This window comes from Bufo gargarizans, chromosome 5 (genome assembly GCF_014858855.1).
Source record: "Bufo gargarizans isolate SCDJY-AF-19 chromosome 5, ASM1485885v1, whole genome shotgun sequence".
NCBI classification, from domain to species: Eukaryota; Metazoa; Chordata; class Amphibia; order Anura; family Bufonidae; genus Bufo; species Bufo gargarizans.
In genome coordinates this window covers 399,814,640-399,837,424 of record NC_058084.1, presented here as the reverse complement: position 1 = coordinate 399,837,424, position 22,785 = coordinate 399,814,640, and the positions used below count along the sequence as shown (strand labels likewise).

The 22,785-nt window shown below is 43.3% G+C and overlaps 1 protein-coding gene across 1 annotated transcript in view; it reads left to right on the top strand.

Moving 5' to 3' along the window:
- Nucleotides 1-22,785, top strand: part of PLCD1 (phospholipase C delta 1) — an 89,638-nt gene that overhangs the window by 56,668 nt on the left and 10,185 nt on the right. The window contains exons 5-9 of the mRNA XM_044294154.1: nt 9,021-9,249; nt 14,428-14,629; nt 14,823-14,967; nt 15,607-15,756; nt 18,371-18,541. Of these exons, the coding sequence (XP_044150089.1) occupies nt 9,021-9,249; nt 14,428-14,629; nt 14,823-14,967; nt 15,607-15,756; nt 18,371-18,541 (897 nt within the window). The remainder of the gene's footprint in view (nt 1-9,020; nt 9,250-14,427; nt 14,630-14,822; nt 14,968-15,606; nt 15,757-18,370; nt 18,542-22,785) is intronic.

Below are 22,785 nucleotides of genomic sequence, written 5' to 3'. Positions count from 1 at the left end.
GGAAGAATCCTGATCAGTTTTCTGCATGAATGGAGGAGAGAAATCCGTTCAGGATGCATCAGGATGTCTTCAGTTCAGGACCGGAAAGTTTTTTGGCCGGAGAAAACACTGCAGCATGCTGCGCCTTTTGCTCCGGTCAAAATCCTGAACACTTGCCGCATCGACAGATCCGGAATAATAGCCTATTGAAATGTATTATTCCGGATCCGTCCTAACATCTTCAGTTGTTACAACGCAACGACTGATCCGGAAGTTGCGCCTGAGCCAGGAAGTAGGACAGGCTTGGCTGGCGCGAAAACTTCCACTAAACAGCCCGCACGGGAGAAAACAGGGCGTGAAAGAAGCTCCTGGAGGTTAGTATTGTGTGTGTGTTTGTCCCTTGCATATTTTATTAGTTGTAAAACAAACTAGAATTTTCTGATAAGAAATAATTTACATACCGGATGCACTCATCAGTACACGACGGATCCGCTGTTTCGATGGATACGGACGACGGATCCGGACGACTGATCCGGAAAAAAAGCGTTGATGTTGGCTTCAGGATTTCGGATCAGTATCTTACCAAAAAGCCGGAAAGAGGCATCCGGAAAGAAAAAATTATGCGTTCTTACACGTTTTTCCGGATCCGGCGTGTAATTCCGGCAAATGGAGTACAAGACGGATCCGGACAACGCAAGTGTGAAAGAGCCCTTAAAGAGGTTTTCCGAGGTATTTTAACTGATAACCTATCCTCTGGACAGTCATCAGTATCTGATTGGTGGGGGTCTGACACCTGGGACCCCGCTGATTAGCTGTTTGAGAAGACACTGGCACTCCTGTGAGCGCTGTGGCCTTCTCTCAGTGCCATACATAATATAGCGGCTGTGCTTGGTATCGTGCTCATCCCCATTCACTTCAATGGGGCTGAGCATGATACCAAGCACAACCGCTATACAATGTACAATGCTGTGTTTGGTGAGGGGAGAGAAGGCTGCAGCGTCAGGGTGAGAGCCGGTGCCTTCTCAAACAGCTAATCGGCAGTCGTCCCGGGTGTCAGACCCCCACCAATCAGATACTGATGACTTGTCCAGAGGATAGGTTATCAGTTAAAATACCTCGGAAAACCTCTTTAAGGGCTCTTTCACACTTGCGTTGTCCGGATCCGTCTTGTACTCCATTTGCCGGAATTACACGCCGGATCCGGAAAAACGTGTAAGAACGCATAATTTTTTCTTTCCGGATGCCTCTTTCCGGCTTTTTTGGTAAGATACTGATCCGGAAATCCTGAAGCCAACATCAACGCTTTTTTTCCGGATCAGTCGTCCGGATCCGTCGTCCGTATCCATCGAAACAGCGGATCCGTCGTGTACTGATGAGTGCATCCGGTATGTAAATTATTTCTTATCAGAAAATTTCTAGTTTGTTTTACAACTAATAAAATATGCAAGGGACAAACACACACACAATACTAACCTCCAGGAGCTTCTTTCACGCCCTGTTTTCTCCCGTGCGGGCTGTTTAGTGGAAGTTTTCGCGCCAGCCAAGCCTGTCCTACTTCCTGGCTCAGGCGCAACTTCCGGATCAGTCGTTGCGTTGTAACAACTGAAGATGTTAGGACGGATCCGGAATAATACATTTCAATAGGCTATTATTCCGGATCTGTCGATGCGGCAAGTGTTCAGGATTTTTGACCGGAGCAAAAGGCGCAGCATGCTGCAGTGTTTTCTCCGGCCAAAAAACTTTCCGGTCCTGAACTGAAGACATCCTGATGCATCCTGAACGGATTTCTCTCCATTCAGAATGCATTAGGAGAAAACTGATCAGGATTCTTCCAGCATAGAGCACCGACGACGGAACTCTATGCCGGAAGAAAAGAACGCAGGTGTGAAAGAGCCCTAAAACTCGTTCCTGATAAATAGCTTCTCTAAATGAGCAGCCGATCAGCCGATGAACGCAAGTAAAGTAAACGCTTGTTCATCAGCTGATGGGCACTTTTCATCAGGATAAAAGATGCCTAATCATCGGCAGCACATCTCCCTGCTGATAATGAATAGAACCAAATGAGAGAGGAATGACTGCAGTAACAATCGTTTATCCCATATTCGGTATGCATCGGCCTGTGTAATCGGGCTGGTGCAAACGAGCACCGATGGATTTGTTATCTTCCATCAGTGCTCAGTAATACCACCCATAGGCCTCATGCACACGACCGTTGTGCGCATCCGTGGCGGTGTGCCGTTTTCCGTTTTTTTTCGCGGACCCATTGACTTTCAATGGGTCCGTGGAAAAATCGGAAAATGCACCGTTTTGCAGCCGAGACCGTGATCCGTGTTTCCTGTCCTATTTTTTTTGACGGACAACGGTTCACGGACCCATTCAAATCAATGGGTCAGTGAAAGAACACGGATGCACACAAGATTGGCATCCGTGTCCGTGATCCGTGGCCGTAGGTTACTTTCATACAGGTCTGTGCTATAGGCAATGCGCCGCACAGACCTTTCACTTACCAGTAGGAGGAGCTCCCGGCCGGTCACAGACATCGCAGCTCGCAGGTAAGTATGAAGCTTGCTTCTACAAATTGCTAAGCAACCATGGCAACCGGGACTGCAGTAGCGTCTCGGTTGCCATGGTTCCCGATCGGAGCCCCAGCGATAACACTGGGACTCCGATCGGTACTCTCCACTGCCACCAATGATAGGGGGGGGCGAATTTAATTAGAAGGGGGAGGGAGGGGAGAGGGCCCACTGGCCACCAACGAGTTATCTACAGCGGAGGGAGGGGGGGCCCACTGGACACCAATGAGTTAACTACAGGGGAGGGAGGGGGGGGGGCCCACTGGACACCAATGAGTTAACTACAGGGGAGGGAGGGGGGGCCCACTGGACACCAATGAGTTAACTACAGGGGAGGGAGGGGGGCCCACTGGACACCAATGAGTTAACTACAGGGGAGGGAGGGGGGGCCCACTGGACACCAATGAGTTAACTACAGGGGAGGGAGGGGGGACGGCCGCACTGGCCACCAATGAGTTAACTACAGGGGAGGGAGGGGGGGGGGCGGCAGCCCTGGCCACCAATGAGTTAAAAACAGGGGGGGGGGGGGGGGGGGGGTCTGTACACAATCATGTACACAGTTTTTCAGTATATTCTAACCTGAAGCGTCCCCATCACCATGGGAACGCCTCTGTGTTAGAATATACTGTCGGATCTGAGTTTCACGATGTAGCTCATATCCAACAGTATATTCTAACATAGAGGCGTTCCCATGGTAATGGGGACGCTTCAAGTTAAAATATACCATCGGATTGGAGAAAACTCCAATCCGATGGTATAAAAGAACTCCAGACTTTACATTGAAAGTCAATGGGGACGGATCCGTTTGAAATGGCACCATATTGTGTCAACGTCAAACGGATCCGTCCTCCATGACTTGCATTGTAATTCAGGACGGATCCGTTTGGCTCCGCACGGCCAGGCGGACACCAAAACGACTTTTTTTTCATGTCCGTGGATCCTCCAAAAATCAAGGAAGACCCACGGACGAAAAAACGGTCACGGATCACGGACCTACGGACCCCGTTTTTGCGGACAGTGAAAAAAAACTGTTGTGTGCATGAGGCCTTAAGCTGGTTTTGACTCATGAACTACAGATATGTATTATATATTGAAGCTTATAGAAAATCACATTTTTATGTTAAAGGCAATGAACATCTTTTGGAGCATTTTTTTATTATTGCATTGTATTGTGGGCTTAAAAAAATATTTTTTTCCATTGGTCTTTATTAAAAATGCCCAGCCATTTTTCCAGTGTAAGGATCCATTCACACGTCCGTGGTGTATTGCGGATCTGCAATACACCCGGCCGGCACCCCCCATTGAACTGCCTATTCTTGTCTGCAATTGCGAACAAGAATAGGACATGTTCTATTTTTTTGCGGAGCCGAATCCTGGAAGTTCGGGGCCGCTCTCTGGAAAAACGGATGCGGAGAGCACATAGTGTGCTTTCCGCATCCCGTTCTGCCCCATAGAGAATTAATGGGTCCGCACCCGTTCCCGATATTGCGGAACGGATGCGGACCCATTTGCGGACGTGTGAATGGACCCTAACTGTCGGCTTTTGTGTGTTTGTAGAGTAGCAGGCTTTCTGTTTCAACGTGTGTAGCCCTCGTCTCTGGAGTCCTGACGAACCATAAACTTATTTAGGCCATATTCTTATCACTTTGATAGAAATTGAGCTATAATGAGTGTTTATGAGCTAGAGTTCAGAAATAAGGGATACACATGAGCTGTCAAATCAGTTCTCAGTTCCCTGATGGGGCTCCTCAACCAGCTGAACATGCACCCATGCCGATCAGCTGGTCGAGGAGATGGCCACGCTCCATGCGAGCGCACCCTTCCCTTCCCTGCTTGCCGTAGATATTGCAGTGGTGAGCAGGTGTAATGACAAGCCGTCCCATTCACTTCTGTGGGACGGCTCCCTCCTATTCACGTGTATAATAGCGAGCCGTCCCATAGAAGCTTCTTGTAATGACACCTGCTCACCACTGCAATGTCGACCATGAGCAGGCAAACAATGAAGGGAAGGCTGCTCTGGCACGGAGCGCGGCCTTCTCTTCAACCACCTGATTGGCAGGGGTGCCGGGGGTTGGACGCCTGCTGATCTGATATTGATGACCTATCCTGAGGATAGTGAGAATAGTAGATGTAGAGCAGCACCCGCGGACCATCAAACAACCACAGAGGAACGCCTCAGCCAAACCACGGCCGCAGATCCTCAGCAGCCCACCGAATAGTACAAACAGGTAACGGCAGCATCTCCAGCGACTTCTTTATTGGGCAGACTTCACAGAAAGTGTGCCATAAAAATAAACAGCAACGTTTTGGCTACTACATGACCTTTGTCAAGCTATGTAGTAGCCGAAACGTTGCTGTTTATTTTTATGGCACACTTTCTGTGAAGTCTGTCCAATAAAAAAGTCGCTGGAGATGCTGCCATTACCTGTTTGTTTGTACTATCCTGAGGATAGGTCATCAATATTAAAATCCCCGAAAGCCCCTTTAAGAACTATACTGAGAAAATGACAGATCATTTAAATAAAGACCAATAAAAAAAAAAGTAGTAGAGTAGAATGCTATAATAAAAAGTCCCTAAATGTCCATAGCCTTTAAACATATTTTTAAAGGATTTTTAGTTGTTTTCACACTTGCCATTAAGCGTCATAGTGCACTGACCATTCATGTTCTGTAGAGACCACTTTTTTGTGCCTTTTATCATCACAGGTAAGATTATTAAGGCAGATAATGCCTTCTTTACATGTAAATATCACAGGATCCACTATTCACAGTAGATGACGGTCACAACTCATCTCCTCCCCTTCCCTGCACAATGACCTATGAACAGGTCACAGAACATGCCTAGAAAATTATCCCATAGAAGTCAATGAGCATCTCCAGGCTACAGCTACCTATAGGCCATGAGGCAGCTGTAAAGAATATCTCCAAATGCTGTTAACTGGTCAGGTAAGGCTACTTTCACACTGCCGTTTCAGAGTCCGCCTGTGAGATCCGTTTCAAGGCTCTCACAAGCGGCCCAAAACGGATCAGTTCAGCCCCAATGCATTCTGAATGGATAAGGATCCGTTTAGAATGCATCAGTTTGCCTCCGTTCAGCCTCCATTACGCTCTAGAGGTAGAGCGTTTTGATGTTCGTCTGACGAAACGGAGCCAAACGGATCCGTCCTGACTTACAATGTAAGTCAATGGGGACGGATCCATTTTTACTGACACAATATGGTGCAATTGTAAAGTCCCATTGACTTTCAATGTAAGTCAAAACGGATCCATCTGCATTATCATGAGAAAAAAAAAAAAAAAAGACATTGTTCATGGTAATGCAAACGGATACAAGCGTTTGCATTATAGGTGCGGATCCGTCTGTACAGATACTAGACGGATCCGCACCTAAACGCAGGTGTGAAAGTAGACTTAGATTGCTGCCCCCATAGAACAGAAAAAAAATCTGCAATCAGAAAATAAATGGATTAGTAAAAATAGTGTGTCAGTACCGTATCTATTTTTTAATTATTAATAAAAAAAAATACTGGTGATAAATTCCCATTGAAGGGAATATCTTCCTTTTTAACGCCATGTCATTTTAGGTCACACATTTTGTGGTGATTTTTATAATATGTCTCTGGGTTTGGACAATATAGAAGTTGTTGATAGAAAGTGATCTGTACGATTCTAACCTTGATGTGTGCCCCCATGTCTTGTTCTGACAGTACAGGAGAGTTTTGTACATCTTCATTCCTGGTCATTTTAAGGAAATGCAATAGGCTAGATCTTAGTACCATAAAAATCCTTAATATTTGTTAATAGCTGGATCCACACATGTCTACGGAAAGCTGATAAAAACAAGGACAACAAAATGAGCTTTAAAGAGCTTAAGAGATTCCTGCAAGAAGTGAATGTTGAAACTGATGATAACTATGCAAAACAGATATTCCAGGTAAGATCTCTAAAAGTGACCATACGACGTTGATAACTACTGTATTCCTTCTTATCCCCCATACACATGCACAGTCTGCTTCACCAACTGTACCTGATGATTGCTGATCTCCCTAGGAAACAAAAGGATTTGGCATGTTGAAGTCCAACATGCCGATGCAATGTTTCACTTGACGTCTGTCTCTAAGCAGGTTGTTGGATGGTTTTCTTGTATTAGGACGCATTCACACGTACGTGGTTTGGTTCCGCATCCAAGCCTAATTTTTTTGCAGCTTGGATGCGGACCCATTTACGTCAATGGGACCGCAAAAGATCCAGACAGCACTCCTGGCTGTCTGCATCAATGGCTCTGTTCCGTGGCCCCGCAAAAATTACAGATCATGTCCTATTCTTGTCTGTTTTGCGGACAAGAAGAGGCATTTCTATAATGGGCCGCCTGTTCTGTTCCACAAATTGCGGAAGGCACACGGGCGGAATCTGTGTTTTGCGGATCCGCAATTTGCGGACTGCAAAACACTGCATGTTAATTTGCACAAGCCCGTAGGCTACTTTCACACAGGCGTTTTGGATTTCCGTTTGCGAGATCATTTCAGGGCTCTCACAAGCGGTCCAAAACGGACTAGTTTGCATTCTAATGCATTCTGAATGGAAAAGGATCCACTCAGAATGCATCAGTTCAGTCTACATTCCGCTTTGGAGACGGACACCAAAACGCTGCTTGCTGATGAAACTGAGCCAAACGGATCCGTCTTGGCACACAATGTAAGGATTTTTAACATCTTTTATGCTAGGTTCCCATCTAATTAGAAAGTTCTTTTAGGATTCTCCTTTTGTCTATTTCATCAAGTTTTCCTGAAAAAATATTTTCCGGGAGATAAAATGACTATACCATGTTAGAAACACCTCTATTGGTGTTTTTTCATGTGACCTATCTGCAGGTTTGGACTGGCCATAGACTCTACAGGGAAATTTCCGACCGCCCAAGCACTCTTTACACCGCCGGCCAGGTACATAACAGTCTGATGCTCTCCGCATTAATAAATGCTAGGAACATCACTACTTAGGCTGGTGCCCTCATGAATTCAAGTCCTCAGGACGGTGATAGTTGAATACTGCAGCAGGGGAGGCCATGTTTTGTGCTCCACTGTAGTATTTGGTTCTGCTGGGGAGGTATTTTTTACTGCACTACAGTATTGCTAGCCCCTCCTACTTCTGTTGTCCCTGCCTACTTGTATTACCCCACATTCTTTCAGTTTGGACCCACCTACATGGGGCTTCTTCTACTTTTTTTTTCCAGGACCACTTTAAGTTCCCAGTCCACCCCTGCTTATCTGGCATTGCCATTTTTTTAAATATTTTTTTACATTTTTTCTCTTAAAGGGACACTGACAGGGCCAATAAGCATATTGAGGTATATATATGGCAGTACAGGTCTTATAATGGGTATTACAATCATCTAAGTATCCCCCCTGTCCACATTATACATACAGTAAACTTAAGTTTTATAACCTGCTCCAACGGTCTTCAATCTGCCCAAGGGGCGGCGTTTCACCTCTCTTGCGCCCAGCCAGCCTCCCCCAACTGCCGCTTTGAAGCGCCGCCCAGCTCATGAATATTCAGTTTGCTGGGCGGCTTCTGCGGTCCCCGCTCTGAAGCGCTGCACTTAACAGTGCCCGGCGCATGCGCAGGATCTTGTGAAGTCCGGTACAGTAAGCGCCGCCCAGCTCATCAATATTCACTTCGCTGGGCGGCGCTTACTGTCCCCGACTTCACAAGATCCGGCGCATGCGCAGGGCACTGTTCAGCGCAGCGCTTCAGAGCGGGGACCGCAGAAGCCGCCCAGCAAACTGAATATTCAAAGCGGCAGTTGGGGGAGGCTGGCTGGGCGCAAGAGAGGTGAAACGCCGCCCCTTGGGCAGATTGAAGACCGTTCGAGCAGGTTATAAAACTTCAGTTTTCTGTATGTATAATGTGGACAGGGGGGATACTTAGATGATTGTAATACCCATTATAAGACCTGTACTGCCATATATATACCTCAATATGCTTATTGGCCCTGTCAGTGTCCCTTTAAAGGCTGAGTTCACACTTCAGTTATTTGATCAGTGATTTCCATCAGTTTTTGTGAACCAAAACTAGGTGCGGCTGAAAAACACAGAACAGGTGCAGTTCTTTCCATTATACCTGATCTCTGAGTACACTTCACTACTGATTTTGACTGGAACTTAAATACCTAGAGGCTCTTCTCTCTCTGAAGCTGCCGCGCCCTCTCCACTTTAATTGACAGGACCAGGTAGGCGTGATCACGTTTGCATTATGTTTACAGTAATGCGGGCACATGGGACCAACACAGATGCCTTCAGCTGCCGAACGCACATGTAACAGGTCAGCCAGTGTCATAGGTACAGATCTGCTGACAGATGTCCTTTAACTTACTGTAAATGAATTTTACATGATAAACACAGCCTAAACATATTTTATGTAAAATTTAATTATGCTTTTATTATTTCATTCATTTTATTTATTCATTTTCAGCAATGTGACAGATCAAAGACAGGCTCACTAGAGGATGACGAAATAGAAGAGTTTTACAAATTCCTGACAACACGAGGAGAGATAAATACGATATTTTCTGCATATAAGGACAGTGAAAATTTTATGTCTGCCAGTAACTTCCAAAAGTTCCTCCGGGATGAACAGCAAGAAAATGTGACCTCAGACCACGTAAAGTCATTGATAGCAAAGTATGAACCAAGTGAAGAAGGTACGCTTTCCAACCCTTGAATTACTATAAAATAAGACTTGTGTGTATGAGGTCTTAAGCCATCATATCCAATCCCACCAGTAATCAGTGGTCGCACTACATTTTTTCCAAAAGAGTAAAAAATACTCCTCTTACAATTTTTGAGGAGCATTTTTAGCCGAGGAGTAGTACGAAAGTTGCAGTAATTCAAATCATAATATGTAGGCCTATACTTGCTGACATCTGCGTGTTCGGGGCCTCTGTCACAGTTTCTGTCAAAAAGACCGGACAAAAAAGCTTTGCATGCAGAACTTTTTTGTCTGGTAAAAAGACAGGATCCCGAACGGAAGCTGAACGGACTCGTACTCCATCATAGTCAGTGGAGTCTGTTTAGCTCTGTTCCTGTCAGTTAGGCTGGGTTCGCATCATGTTTTTGTCATACGTTTAACGTCCACAAAAAAACATGTACATTAACGAATGCCTCGGACAGATGCCATACTGTGCCATCCGTCACTAGAGTTCCATTGTATTTTTATACAAGAGAATTTATGGTGACTGGTGCCACAGTATGGCAATTGTCTGAGACATCCATTAACGTACATTTTTTTTTTTTGTGGACGTTAAATGTATGACAAAAACATGATGTGAACCCACCTAATCCAGCCCTTTTTTTTTTTTTTTTCCATGTTCTGCTCACCTAACAGAGATTAAATAGCGGTGTTGTGAACATGCCCTAAGCGATGGGGACCATTAATAGTCTAAATAACATCATCAACTCTGTAAAGCAATGGCCTGAGAGCTAGCTCCTTCTCATTACGGCTCTTACTCTTCCCAGCTGCCCCCTGCTGCAGGACATGATACCACTCCGGCAGCCCGCCCAAACCGACCAGTAACAAAACTCCTTGCTGTACAAAGCTTCGTTATTGGTTATATCAGGCACAGGCAGCGTCGTTTCGCTGCCTGTGCCATTCCTAGTATGCCCTGCACTGATGAATGGCAGGGAAAAGTCTAAGGCCCCTTTCACACGGGCGTTGCGGGAAAATGTGCGGGTGCGTTGTGGGAACATCCGCGATTTTTCCGCGCGAGTGCAAAACATTGTAATGCGTTTTGCACTCGCGTGAGAAAAATCGCGTGTGTTTGGTACCCAAACCCGAACTTCTTCACAGAAGTTCGGGCTTGGGATCGGTGTTCTGTAGATTCCCTTATGGTTATAAGGGGAAATAATAGCATTCTGAATACAGAATGCATAGTAAAATAGCGCTGGAGGGGTTAAAAATAAATAAAAAATAATTTAACTCCCCTTAGTCCACTTGCTCGCGTAGCCCGGCATCTCCTTGTGTCTTCATCTTAGCTTTGTGTAGCAACAGGACCTGTGGTGACGTGGACGGATCATGTGATGACTGTGACGTCACCAAAGGTCCTTGTTGCTACACAGAGCTAAGATCAAGACAGAAGGGGATGCCGGGCTGCGCAAGTGGATTAAGGCGAGTTAAATTATTTTTTATTATTTTTTAACCCCTCTAGCGCTATTGTACTATGCATTCTGTATTCAGAATGCTATGATTTTCCCTTATAACCAGGTTATAAGGGAAAATAATAATAATCGGGTCTCCATCCCGATCGTCTCCTAGCAACCGTGCGTGAAAATCGCACCGCATCTGCACTTGCTTGCGGATGCTTGCGATTTTCACGCAACCCCATTCACTTCTATGGGACCTGCATTGCATGATAAACCCGCAATATAGAGCATGCTGCGATTTTCACACAACACACAAGTGATGTGTGAAAATCACCGCTCATGTGAACAGCCCCATAGAAATGAATGGGTCGGTATTCAGTGCGGGTGCAATGCGTTCAACTCACGCATCGCATCCGCGCGATAAAACTCGCCCGTGTGAAAGGGACCTAAGGCGTATTGGTACGCCTTAAACTTTTTCAGGTAGTAAACGGCCTGAACAAGCGTTATTGGGACCTCTGCTGATAATGCATTCCTAGAAAGACAACCAAAGCACATCAAAGATGCATTATGTGAACCTGGCCTTACCATGTTTAGCTAGAATACAGCGAGGCGCAGGATAAATAGTGGGTCTCGGGACTACAATTTTAAGACTGTTAAGTACAGACATCCTTTGTTCCCCTGTTGTCTTGGATTAAATAAATCAGCAACAAATGAAATTTTTTTAAGAGTGATCCAACAATGGCCAGTGTACATTTGGATATGTTCACCTTTCAGTTTCTAAAAATTAGGAAAGACATTTACCAGGTCAAAGTAAGTATACCCATCCACCCAAGCCTTGTTTTAATTATATTTTTTTTAAACTACTAGACCAGTGATGGTGAGCCTATGGCACGGGTGCCAGAGGTGGCACTCAGAGCCCTAACTGTGGGCACCCGCACCCTGAAAAAAAGTCTATGGTGTACCAATATGCCTTAGACTTTTCCTGCAATTCATTCAGCACCGGACACACTATGAACAGCACAGGCAGTTCACTGAATGTAGGCAGGCTATTATAGCTAAATAATAAAGTACATGCAAGATAGACTATACTGGACTGTAGTATTCAGGGTAAATTGCTGGGTTGGCACTTTGTGATAAATAATTGGGTTTTGGGTTGCAGTTTGGGCACTCGGTCTCTAAAAGGTTCGCCATCACTGTACTAGACCATCTTAGGCTTAGCCCTTAGGCTGAGTTCACATCTGCATTGAGCTTTCTGACAGGCTCCTGCATTTCCCTGATGCTATCGGAATGCCTGCCTGCCCCATTCATTATAATGGGATCCGACGGAGATCCGGCCAAGGTCCGGCAAATAAGCCCGAGAATCTGTACCGTATTTGTTAAAAAAGCCTTATCCGTCAGAAAATTTATAATAAAATGAAAATATAAGAATGAAAAATAACTGATCATTCTTATTTTGAGCATTAGTTGTATCTGTTCCATTAGATATCAGTTATTTTTGAAGGTAGAAAAAGTCCTGCTTGCAGAAAAATAACTGATGTCTGACAGAACGGACACAAACTGATCACAACTGATACTCAAAATCAGTCTGATCCATTATTTTAATTGTGATTTAAATTTTTATTTTTGCATATGAACATGTGTCATTATGTATCAGTGGTGTGAATGGAGTCTAGCAGTAAAGTGTCCTGTTCTGTTTTTATGACCTCAGAAAGTGACCGCAAGTTTTGTAATCTTGGCTGAAAAAGCAGGAAGTAAAAGCTCTGGATAGCATTGATGTTAGTTTTCCTCTGTGTGTAACATACAGCGTAATCTTATTCCACGATATGTTTGAACCATATGTGGACATGTTTTACAAACTCATCCAAGTATTAAGATTTAGGTTAAATCATAATTAACATTGTATTAATAACAGCTAGTCATCTATAGCCCCTGAACAGTGATGCAGAAACAAAGCTTGTCCATTCAGATTAAAGGGAACTTGTCACCATGAAAATGCAGTGCAATCTGCAGGCAGCATGTTATAGAGCAGGATGAGCTGAGCAGCTTGATCTATAGTTTTGGGGAATAGATTCAGTAAAACTTGTAGTTTCTACATTAAATTTCTGCTCCCTCTCGGCTGAGAGGGTGCCATCTTTAAAAACCCAACATCTGCTATACATTTATGGCAGATGTCAGAAAGCAGTTAATGCACAACATTAATACAATGAGCAGATGAAAGGTCCAGAGTTCATTTCAAGTCTGCTATTTGCATTTGGAATCTGTCGCTGTCAACTCTCAAGAGGAGATCAAAAGCGCTCTCACTATCAGTGAAGCAAGCCATCATAAGGCTGAAAAAACAAAACAAACCCATCAGAGATATAGCAAAAACATTAGGCCTGGCCAAAACAACTGTTTGGAACATTCTTAAAAAGAAGGAACACATCGGTGAGCTCAGCAACACCAAAAGACCCGGAAGACCACAGAAAGCAACTGTGGTGGATGACCGAATAATTATTTCCCTGGTGAAGAAAACACAACAGTTGGCCAGATCAAGAACACTCTCCAGGAGGTAGGTGTATGCGTGTCAAAGTCAACAATCGAGAGAAGACTTCACCAGAGTGAATACAGAGGGTTCACCACAAGATGTAAACCATTGGTGAGCCTCAAAAACAGGAAGGCCTAGATTAGAGTTTGCCAAACGACATCTAAAAAAACCTTCACAGCTCTGGAACAACATCCTATGGACAGATGAGACCAAGATCAACTTGTACCAGAGTGATGGGAAGAAAAGAGTATGGAGAAGGACAGGAACTGCCCATGATCCTAAGTATACCACCTCATCAGTGAAGCATGGTGGTGGTAGTGTCATGGCGTGGGCATGTATGGCTGCCAATGGAACTGGTTCTCTTGTATTTATTGATGATGTGACTGCTGACAAAAGCAGCAGGATGAATTCTGAAGTGTTTCGGGCAATATTATCTGCTCATATTCAGCCAAATGCTTCAGAACTCATTGGACGGCGCTTCACAGTGCAGATGGACAATAACCCAAAGCATACTGCAAAAGCAACCAAAGAGTTTTTTAAGGGAAAAAAGTGGAATGTTATGCAATGGCCAAGTCAATCACCTGACCTGAATCCAATTGAGCATGCATTTCACTTGCTGAAGACAAAACTGAAGGGAAAATGTCCAAAGAACAAGCAGGAACTGAAGACAGTTGCAGTAGAGGCCTGGCAGAGCATCACCAGGGATGAAACCCAGCGTCTGGTGATGTCTATGCGTTCCAGACTTCAGGCTGTAATTGACTGCAAAGGATTTGCAACCAAGTATTAAAAAGTGAAAGTTTGATTTATGATTATTATTATGTCCCATTACTTTTGATCCCTTAACAAGTGGGAGACACCTGTGTTCTAAAGGAGCCATACTATGCACTGTGCATGTGCCTTAAAAGGGTTATCCAGGCTTTTAATATTAATTTACCTATTCTCCGGATAGGTCATCCATATCAGATCGATGGGGGTTTGACACCCTGCTCGCCCGCTGATCAGCTGTATGAAGAGAAGGTGTACACGTGCCGGATCCTGTCTCTCATCCTGCTCACCGCTGCTATGTCTATGGCAAGCAGGAAGAGAAACAGATGATGGCACACGCGCGTGGCATGCCTTCTCTTCATACAGCTGATCGATGGGGGTGCCAGGTGTTGGACCCTCGCCGATCTGATATTGATGACCTATCCTGAGTGTTGCTTATTTTCCATTACAGGTAAAGAACAGCAGTCTATGACTAAGGATGGCTTCCTTATCTATCTGTTGTCTGATGATGGCAACGTATTCAATCCGGCTCACAATAAAGTTTACCAGGATATGAAGCAGCCCCTGTGTCACTACTACATCTCCTCCTCACACAACACCTACCTGTTGGAAGACCAACTGAAGGGTCCGAGCAGCACTGAAGCTTATATACGGTAAGCTTCTTCTAGTCAGTGTATCACAAAACACGCTGGTGGTCTACAGAATGCAGGTTGTGATGTTGCTTGGTGTGTGGGCAGTATGTCAGACTGATTCATACGTACGTATACCACTTTAGGGCACCGATTTGATGGAGGAGTGTGGTACAATGATGCCTGAATTAATTGTGCCATAATGTTTTTCATACAGGGCTCTTACTAAAGGCTGCCGTTGTGTGGAATTGGATTGCTGGGATGGATCTAATGGAGAACCAGTCATTTATCATGGCTACACACTTACTTCCAAAATCCTCTTCAAAGATGTCATAAAAACTATAAAAAACTATGCATTTAAAGTAGGTGAAGAGTCTGAGAATCACACCTTGTGGTGACTGAGTGTGACCACTTACAAAACCCCAGTATAGGAAAAACATGTTGAAGTAGAACCCCAATTCCCGAAAAGTTGGGACGCTGTGTGAAATGTAAATAAGTGTAAAAAATGCCATGATTTGCGAATCTCATAGACCTATATTTTATTCAGAGTAGATCATAGAACATATATCAGATGCTAAAAGTGAGGTATTTTAGCATTTCATTAAAATTTTTTACTCATTTAGGTACTTGGTGGCAGCATGAGCAAGCTTCCTTCTTTCCCGCACTTGCCACTTTTGGTATAAATTGGGCAAGAGGGTGCAGGACCTAGGCATCTTTACACATTTACCACTACTTGCACTAGTTTTTGGGAGCAAGTAATATGAGCCTACACCAGCTGTGTATACTGTGTACGTATGTACCTTGTATGTTGGGGAGTCTGGAGAAGACAGTAGACAGCAATGTAAAGTGTATGACAGCTTTATCTAAGGCCAAGGGCAAATATCTTATACATATGATTGAAAATACTTTGCTGTAGCATATAGCCTAAAATATTGAATTACCTTGACAGGGGTGCAGACAAAAGCTCTTGTACTGACTAATTTTATATGTCCTTCTTTAAGACGTCTCCTTACCCTGTGATCATTTCTTTGGAAAATCACTGCAGCCTGGATCAGCAGAAAACGATGGCCAAACACATGAAGGACATACTTGGGGATATGCTTCTCATTTTGCCAGTTGAAGGAAAAATAAAGGATTTCCCATCTCCAGAGGTTAGACGGTGATCCCTTATCTCAATTTCTAGCATCCTGGAAATGTAGACTATAAACTATGCATGCTGAAAGCTGTGGGTAGGGACTAGTCATGAAAAAAGTAAACGTCATGTATTTCTTTTCTTTCAACAGATATGGACATATGAAGACATTCAGTCTTCATCAGGATCTAAAATAAAAATGTAAAGAAAAAAAAAAAATATAGATTTTGCAATGATTTATAAAACCAAACCTTGAAAGATGTAATTTCCTTTCAATTTCCACAAAAACTTTACTTTTTCACTTGACTGTATACTTATATTAGCCCCTTCCTGACCATGCCATTTTCAATTTTTTATTATAATTTTCTTTACTTAATGCCTTACAAGAGCCATAATGTTTTTTTTTTTACTTTTTTCCATTCACAGTCATGTGAGGATTTTTATTTTATTTTTTCTGGCTGGACAACTTGTATTTATCCAAGTGGAGTGGGAAGCTGTAAAACAGTTCTAAATTTGGTGGAATTGGAAGTAAATGCATATCAGCCATTGTTTTCATGAGTTTCGTTTTTGTTGTGGTAAATATCACGTTACTTTTATTTTGTGGGTCGGTACTATTACAGTGATAGTACATTTATATAGCTTGTATGTGTTACTTTTTTTTTTTTTTTTTAAGTATTAACAGACTTTGATTATTTGATTTTTTTACCTTGAATCACTGTATTTGGGCTTACCATATTTTTCACTCTCTAAGTCACATCTTTTAGCAAGAAACAATTTTGCTAAAAAGTACTTGCGTCTTATAGTCCACAGTCAGGGTGGTACAACAGTGCCAGACCTCCCCCTGACTACTTTGGTAATGACTTGCGCTCTCTCTTCCTCCTACTACGTTTGGATACTCTAGGGTTGCACCAAAACCACACCACTAGAATGCGTCACTGGCCCTTGACTGTTCAGTTAGGTGCTGCCTGGCCTCCCGCCCCAGTTTTGTGCTTCACAAGATGGCAAGGGCCTTCTGTGAGTACCAGTACTACCAGCTGCTGCCTAACAAGTTGTTTCCTTTGCTCACCTGCTCCCAGTGCTATCTCTGGTAGCCACATTAAAGTGCACGTCAGGTACACAGCAGCGGTAGCGTCGTCTTAACCCAGTGTATGTGCCCAGCACAACTGTCAGGAAGCCGCCAGCACCTGCCTACCGAGTTAGGCTGTTCCGGCAGAGGCACAGCTTAGGGACACCCTGAAACCAGCGTACAAAGGACACTGGGAGTTGTAGTGTAGAGGAATCACCAGTTTTAAATGTTTATACGGAAGTAGAGGTGGGTGGTAGGTGTGCATTGTGTTCATACAGAGGTACAGGCAGGTTTCCCAACCAGTTATTCTGTTCTGTACTGACAAGCTGCTTGGTCATTAGGTGTAGAAACGAGGATTGTGGCTTTCACATGTCAATCATACCTGCCATTACTATTAGATATGCAATAAATTTCTGATCTGTGAAGAGGGAGACTCATTCTTGACTAGTTCTCGGAACAGCATACATATGCCAATACATACATTTGCACATATGTAGGTCTGCACATACAGAAGGGCCACAAAGTGTGTAACTTCAGGGCTAAAGGCTAGTTAAGAGTGGCCACAGAGCTTGTAATGTAACATCATCTACTGACATTGGCCCCTCCACTTCATTAAACCTCCAGGGGCGCTTTAGTAGGTAGAAAATACTTTTTTTCTGTTGTTTAAACCTGGGGTGCGTCTTGTAGAGCGAAATATACGGTATATGTCCATCTACAGAGCTGTGTTAGTTCTCATTTTTTGTCGGGTGATCAGTATTTATATCCATACCACTTACGTGACTTTTTGATCACTTTTTATTTAATATTTTTAGGAGGCAAAACAAAACAAATAGTGATTCGGTCATTTTAATTATTATTATTTTTTATTGCAATGTTCATCCAAAGGGGATAAATACTTTTATATTTTAATAGTTTGGGTATTTTCAGATCTACTGGTACCAGTTATGCTTATTTTTTATTGTTACTTTTTGTATGTGGAAAATAGGGAAAGGGGGCGATTTTGAATTCTTTTTAAATTCTTATTTTACTTTATTGTTAGCCCCCATAGTGCACTTGAATGTACGTTCCTTAGATTGCTTATACCATAGACTTCAGTGGTTTATGGTAAGATCACTACATTCCTTTTAAACCCTGCTTGGGGGGGGGGGGGGTGCCGAGTCACCTGGCAAATTACGGCTCAGGTGCTGTGGCAGCAATTAACCACAGTATCTGAGGGGTTCAGAAGTCCTTGATCAGAGTTATCTTCAATGATGGATTGCTGACTGATGTCTGCTGTGAAAAACTGGAGATGAGAGGGCGCCGCGCATGTATAGTGGATGTTGGGAAAGGGTTAAAGGGCTTGTTCACATTGGTCAACCTCTTTTACATAAGCAGCTTCCTCTCTTTATAGCTGCTAAAAGTATGGATTTGATGCTCCTGTAACTGACAGAAGTACAAATAACATGGAGCAAATCTCAGCGCGACTAAACAATGTAATATTGGCTCTATAATAAATATAGTGGAAATATGTCTTTATTATTTTTGTTTGCTTCTGTTAATCGACTTAAATTTTGTCCCATCATTTCAGCAACTAAAAGGGAAAATATTAGTAAAAGGAAAAAAGCTTAACTCATTGGAAGACAGCATAAAGGAAACCGAGAACAGCATTGCCGAGGCTGACGATGTGTCTGATGAGGATGAAGCTGCAGAAATGGAGGATGAGGCTGTCAAGTCTAATGTCCATGCCAAGAAAGGCACGGTAAGCTAACAGTTTATAAGGCTGAAAAAAAGATATTCAACCAGTTCAGTCTGTCATTCTGCAAAGTTGGACCAGTGGAAGACAAAAATCCCCACAAGATAGAAGGCAATTTCCCTCATTTTAGGGGGAAAAAATCCTTCCCGACTCCAACCGGTAATCAGAATACCTTCTTCGATCAACTATAATTCCAATAAATATAACTTGTAAAATTATTATTACCCAGAAATACATCCAGGCCCCTCTTGAACTCTTTTACTGAACTCCCCATCACCACCTCCTCAGGCAGAGAGTTCCATAGTCTCACTGCTCTTACCGTAAAGAATCCTCTTCTATGTTTGTGTAGAAACCTTCTTTTCTCCAGACGCAGAGGATGTCCCCTCGTCACAGTCACAGGGATAACTAGATGATGGGAGAGATCTCTGTACTGACCCCTGATATATTTACACATAGTTTTCTTTTAAACTGAATAACCCTAATTTTCTAATTTTGATAACATTTCAGGGTACTGTAGTCCACCCATTCCAGTTATTACTTTAGTTGCCGTTCTCTGTGTGTTTTACTTAGGCCTCTTTCACACTACCGTTTTTTTTTTTCCGTTTTGCGGGCCGTTTTTTGCGTTCCGTTTACGGTCCGTATACGGAACCATTCATTTCAATGGTTCCGCAAAAAAAAACTAGAATGTACTCTGTATGCATTCCTTTTCCGTATTTCTGTTTTTCCGTTCCGTTAAAAGATCATGTCCTATTATTGCCCGCAAATCACGTTCCGTGGCTCCATTCAAGTCAATGGGTCCGCAAAAAAAACGGAACACATTCGGAAATGCATCCGTATGTCTTCCGTATCCGTTCCGTTTTTGCGGAACCTTCTATTGAAAATGTTATGCCCAGCCCAATTTTTTCTATACTGTATATGCCATACGGAAAAACTGAATCGAAAAACGAAACGGAAACACAACGGAAACAAAAAACCCGGAACAACGGATCAGTGAAAAACGGACTGCAAAACACTGAAATAGCCATACGGTAGTGTGAAAGAGGCCTTAGTGACTTGTAAAGTGGTAGAACTATGTTCTTATGTGCACCTATAGTCCTTTTGATGCACCCCATAAACTTATTAGCCTTGGCAGCAGCTATAGTTGCTACAAATAAAGGGGTTGTGCCAACACTGATTTTTTATTTTATTATTTATAAATAATCCTGCATTAAAAACTAGTTACTTTTGTAATTTTCAGTATGTTACAGAAATGCTCCAGTTGTGAGATATACCCTTTTACTTCATTATAATTGCATTCCAGTGTTTAATCTGTATAGTAATGTGCTAGTCCACCTTATGAGGCCGTAGCGCATGTTCAGTTCAGTCTGTCAACTGCCACCAGTTCTATTTACTGCTAGAAGCTGTAACAGTTACAGAAAGAGAACGGCAGTAGAAAAGACGCCCCCCTGAGCTGGCAGCCTGAAGAGTCTAGCAGAGCAACTAGAGCAATGGTTCTAGCGTTAATATACAGAGATTGTTGTGTACTATATGACGTTTCATTTTATTTTTTTACATTAACTATGATATAACCCCTTTATATCACTTATAAATCTTCTTTGCAGTCAGGTTTACCCAGTGTTTTCTCATTTTTAGTATGTACTGGTGACATGTATTTTCACTTTTACATAACCTTACATTGTCAGTGTTTAAACCTCATCTGCCCAAGCCCCCAATCTATCCAGATCCATCTGTACCCGGATAATGTCCTCTCCTGTGTTCAAAACCTTAGCCGGTTTAGTATCTCTAAATGTATTGAAGAGATTAGGGCCCAATACTGACCCCTACTGACCCAATCTGAGTGTGTACCGTTAATATCCACCCTCTGTTTTCACTGAGCCAATTACTTACACACATACACACCTTTTCCTCCAGTACAAGCATTCTCATTTTATGTACTAAACTTCTATACAGCACAATATTAAATGATTTGGAGAAATCAGGATATGCAATGCATTCGGAAAGTCTTCAGAGTCTTCAGACCCTTATATTTTGTTATATTGTGGCCTTGTGCCTCCATCAATCTGCACTCAATTCACCATAACGAAAGTGAAAAAAATCATTTTTAAACTTTTGCAAACTTATTAAAAAGTAAAAAATATAAATTTTGCATGGACATAAGTATTCAGATGCTTTGCTATAACACTTTAAATTATGCCCTGGAGGCCTCCAATTTCACTTGATCATCTTTGACATGTTTCTACACCTTGATTGGAGTCAACCTGCCGTACAATCAGTTGATTGGGCATGATTTGGCATGCCACATCTCTGTCTATATAAGGGCCCACAACTGACAATGTAACAGAGCAAAAAACAAGCCAAGAGGAGTAAAGAACTGCCTGTAGAGCTCAGGAAAAGGGTTTTGTATGGGCACAGATCTGGAGAAGCGTACAAAAAATTCAAGAGCACAGTGGCCTCTTTAATTCTTAAATGGAATACGTGTGGAATAACCAGGACTCTTCCTAGAGCTTTAGATAAAATGGTTGAACGGCACTCCTCTTTGGAGATAGGCGGTGCTCAGTGGTAAAAAGGTACCAACAGTAAGGCCCCTTTCACACGGGCGACTTTTCCGTGCGGGTGCGATCCGTGCGGCGAACGTATGGCACCCGCACTAAATCCTGACCCATTCATTTCTATGGGGCTGTGCACATGAGCGATGTTTTTAACGCATCACTTGTGCGTTCAGTTGAAATCGCAGCATGCTCTATATTTTCCGATTTTGACGTGACGCAGGCCCCATAGAAGTGAATGGGGTGCGTGAAAATCGGATGGCATCCGCAAGCAAGTACGGATGCCATGCGATTTGCACGCATGGTTGCTAGGAGACCATCGGGATGGAGACCCGATCATTATTATTTTCCCTTATAACATGGTTATAAGGGAAAATAATAGCATTCTGAATACAGAATGCATAGTAAAACAGCGCTAGAGGGGTTAAAAAAATAAAAAATAATTTAACTCACCTTAGTCCACTTGCTCGCGAAGCTGGCATCTCCTTGTGTCTCCGCTGCTGATGAACAGGACCTGGGGTGAGCTGCTCCATTAAATATCGGTTAAGGACCTTTGATGACGTCACTCCGGTCATCACATGGTACGTCACATGATCTTTTACCATGGTGATTCACCATGGTAAAAGATCATGTGACAACCAGAGTGACGTCATCGAAGGTCCTTAACCGATATTTAATGCAGCAGCTCACCCCAGGTCCTGTTCATCAGCAGCGGAGACACAAGGAGATGGCGGGCTTCGCGAGCAAGTGGACTAAGGTGAGTTAAATTATTATTATTATTTTTTTAACCCCTCTAGCGCTGGTTTACTATGCATTCTGTATTCAGAATGCTATTATTTTCCCTTATAACCATGTTATAAGGGAAAATAATACAATCTTCAGAACATCAATCCCAAGCCCGAACTTCTATGAAGAAGTTCGGGTTTGGGTACCAAACATGCGCGATTTTTCTCACGCGAGTGCAACGCATGACACTTTAAGTTTTGCACTTGCGCAGAAAAAATCGCGCATTTTCCCGCAACGCACCCGCCTCTTATCCGGGCAAAAAAAATGATGCCCGTGTGAAAGAGGCCTAATAGTAGAAACCACGGCACTCGCAAAAGATTTTGTAGTAATTTCTTATTTATTTCATTTCATTATTTAAAGAGGACCTTTCACCTGTAAAAACAATGTGAACTAAGTATGCTGACATGTAGAGCGGCGCCCGGGGATCTCACTGCACTTACTATTATCCCCGGGCGCCGCTCTGGCTGTGAGCTGTGCACTGCGATTGGCCAGCGCTGCAGCCTGGGAGAAGGAGATGCCCACAGGACAAGGGCAGACACCGCCTACTATAACTTACAGAGCAAAGGTACCAGAGGGCATAGTGGGAGAACGGAGCGGCGCCCGGGGATAATAGTAAGTGCAGTGAGATCCCCGGGCGCCGCTCTCCATGTCAGCATACTTAGTTCACATTGTTTTTACAAGTGAAAGGTCCTCTTTAAATCCATCCGCATAGTAATTACTGGCCAACGTTTCGGTCCAACACGGACCTTGTTCACGGCCTATTATAAATATGGACAAAGTAAATATATTGTGGACAAACAGTTACATCATTATGAAAAAGGTTCATGATTTGGTAATGCAGTAGTAATAGTGACTGGAATAGACAATGATTATATTGCATTACATTGCAGCATAGGTAAAGGGGAGTACAAAAGGTCG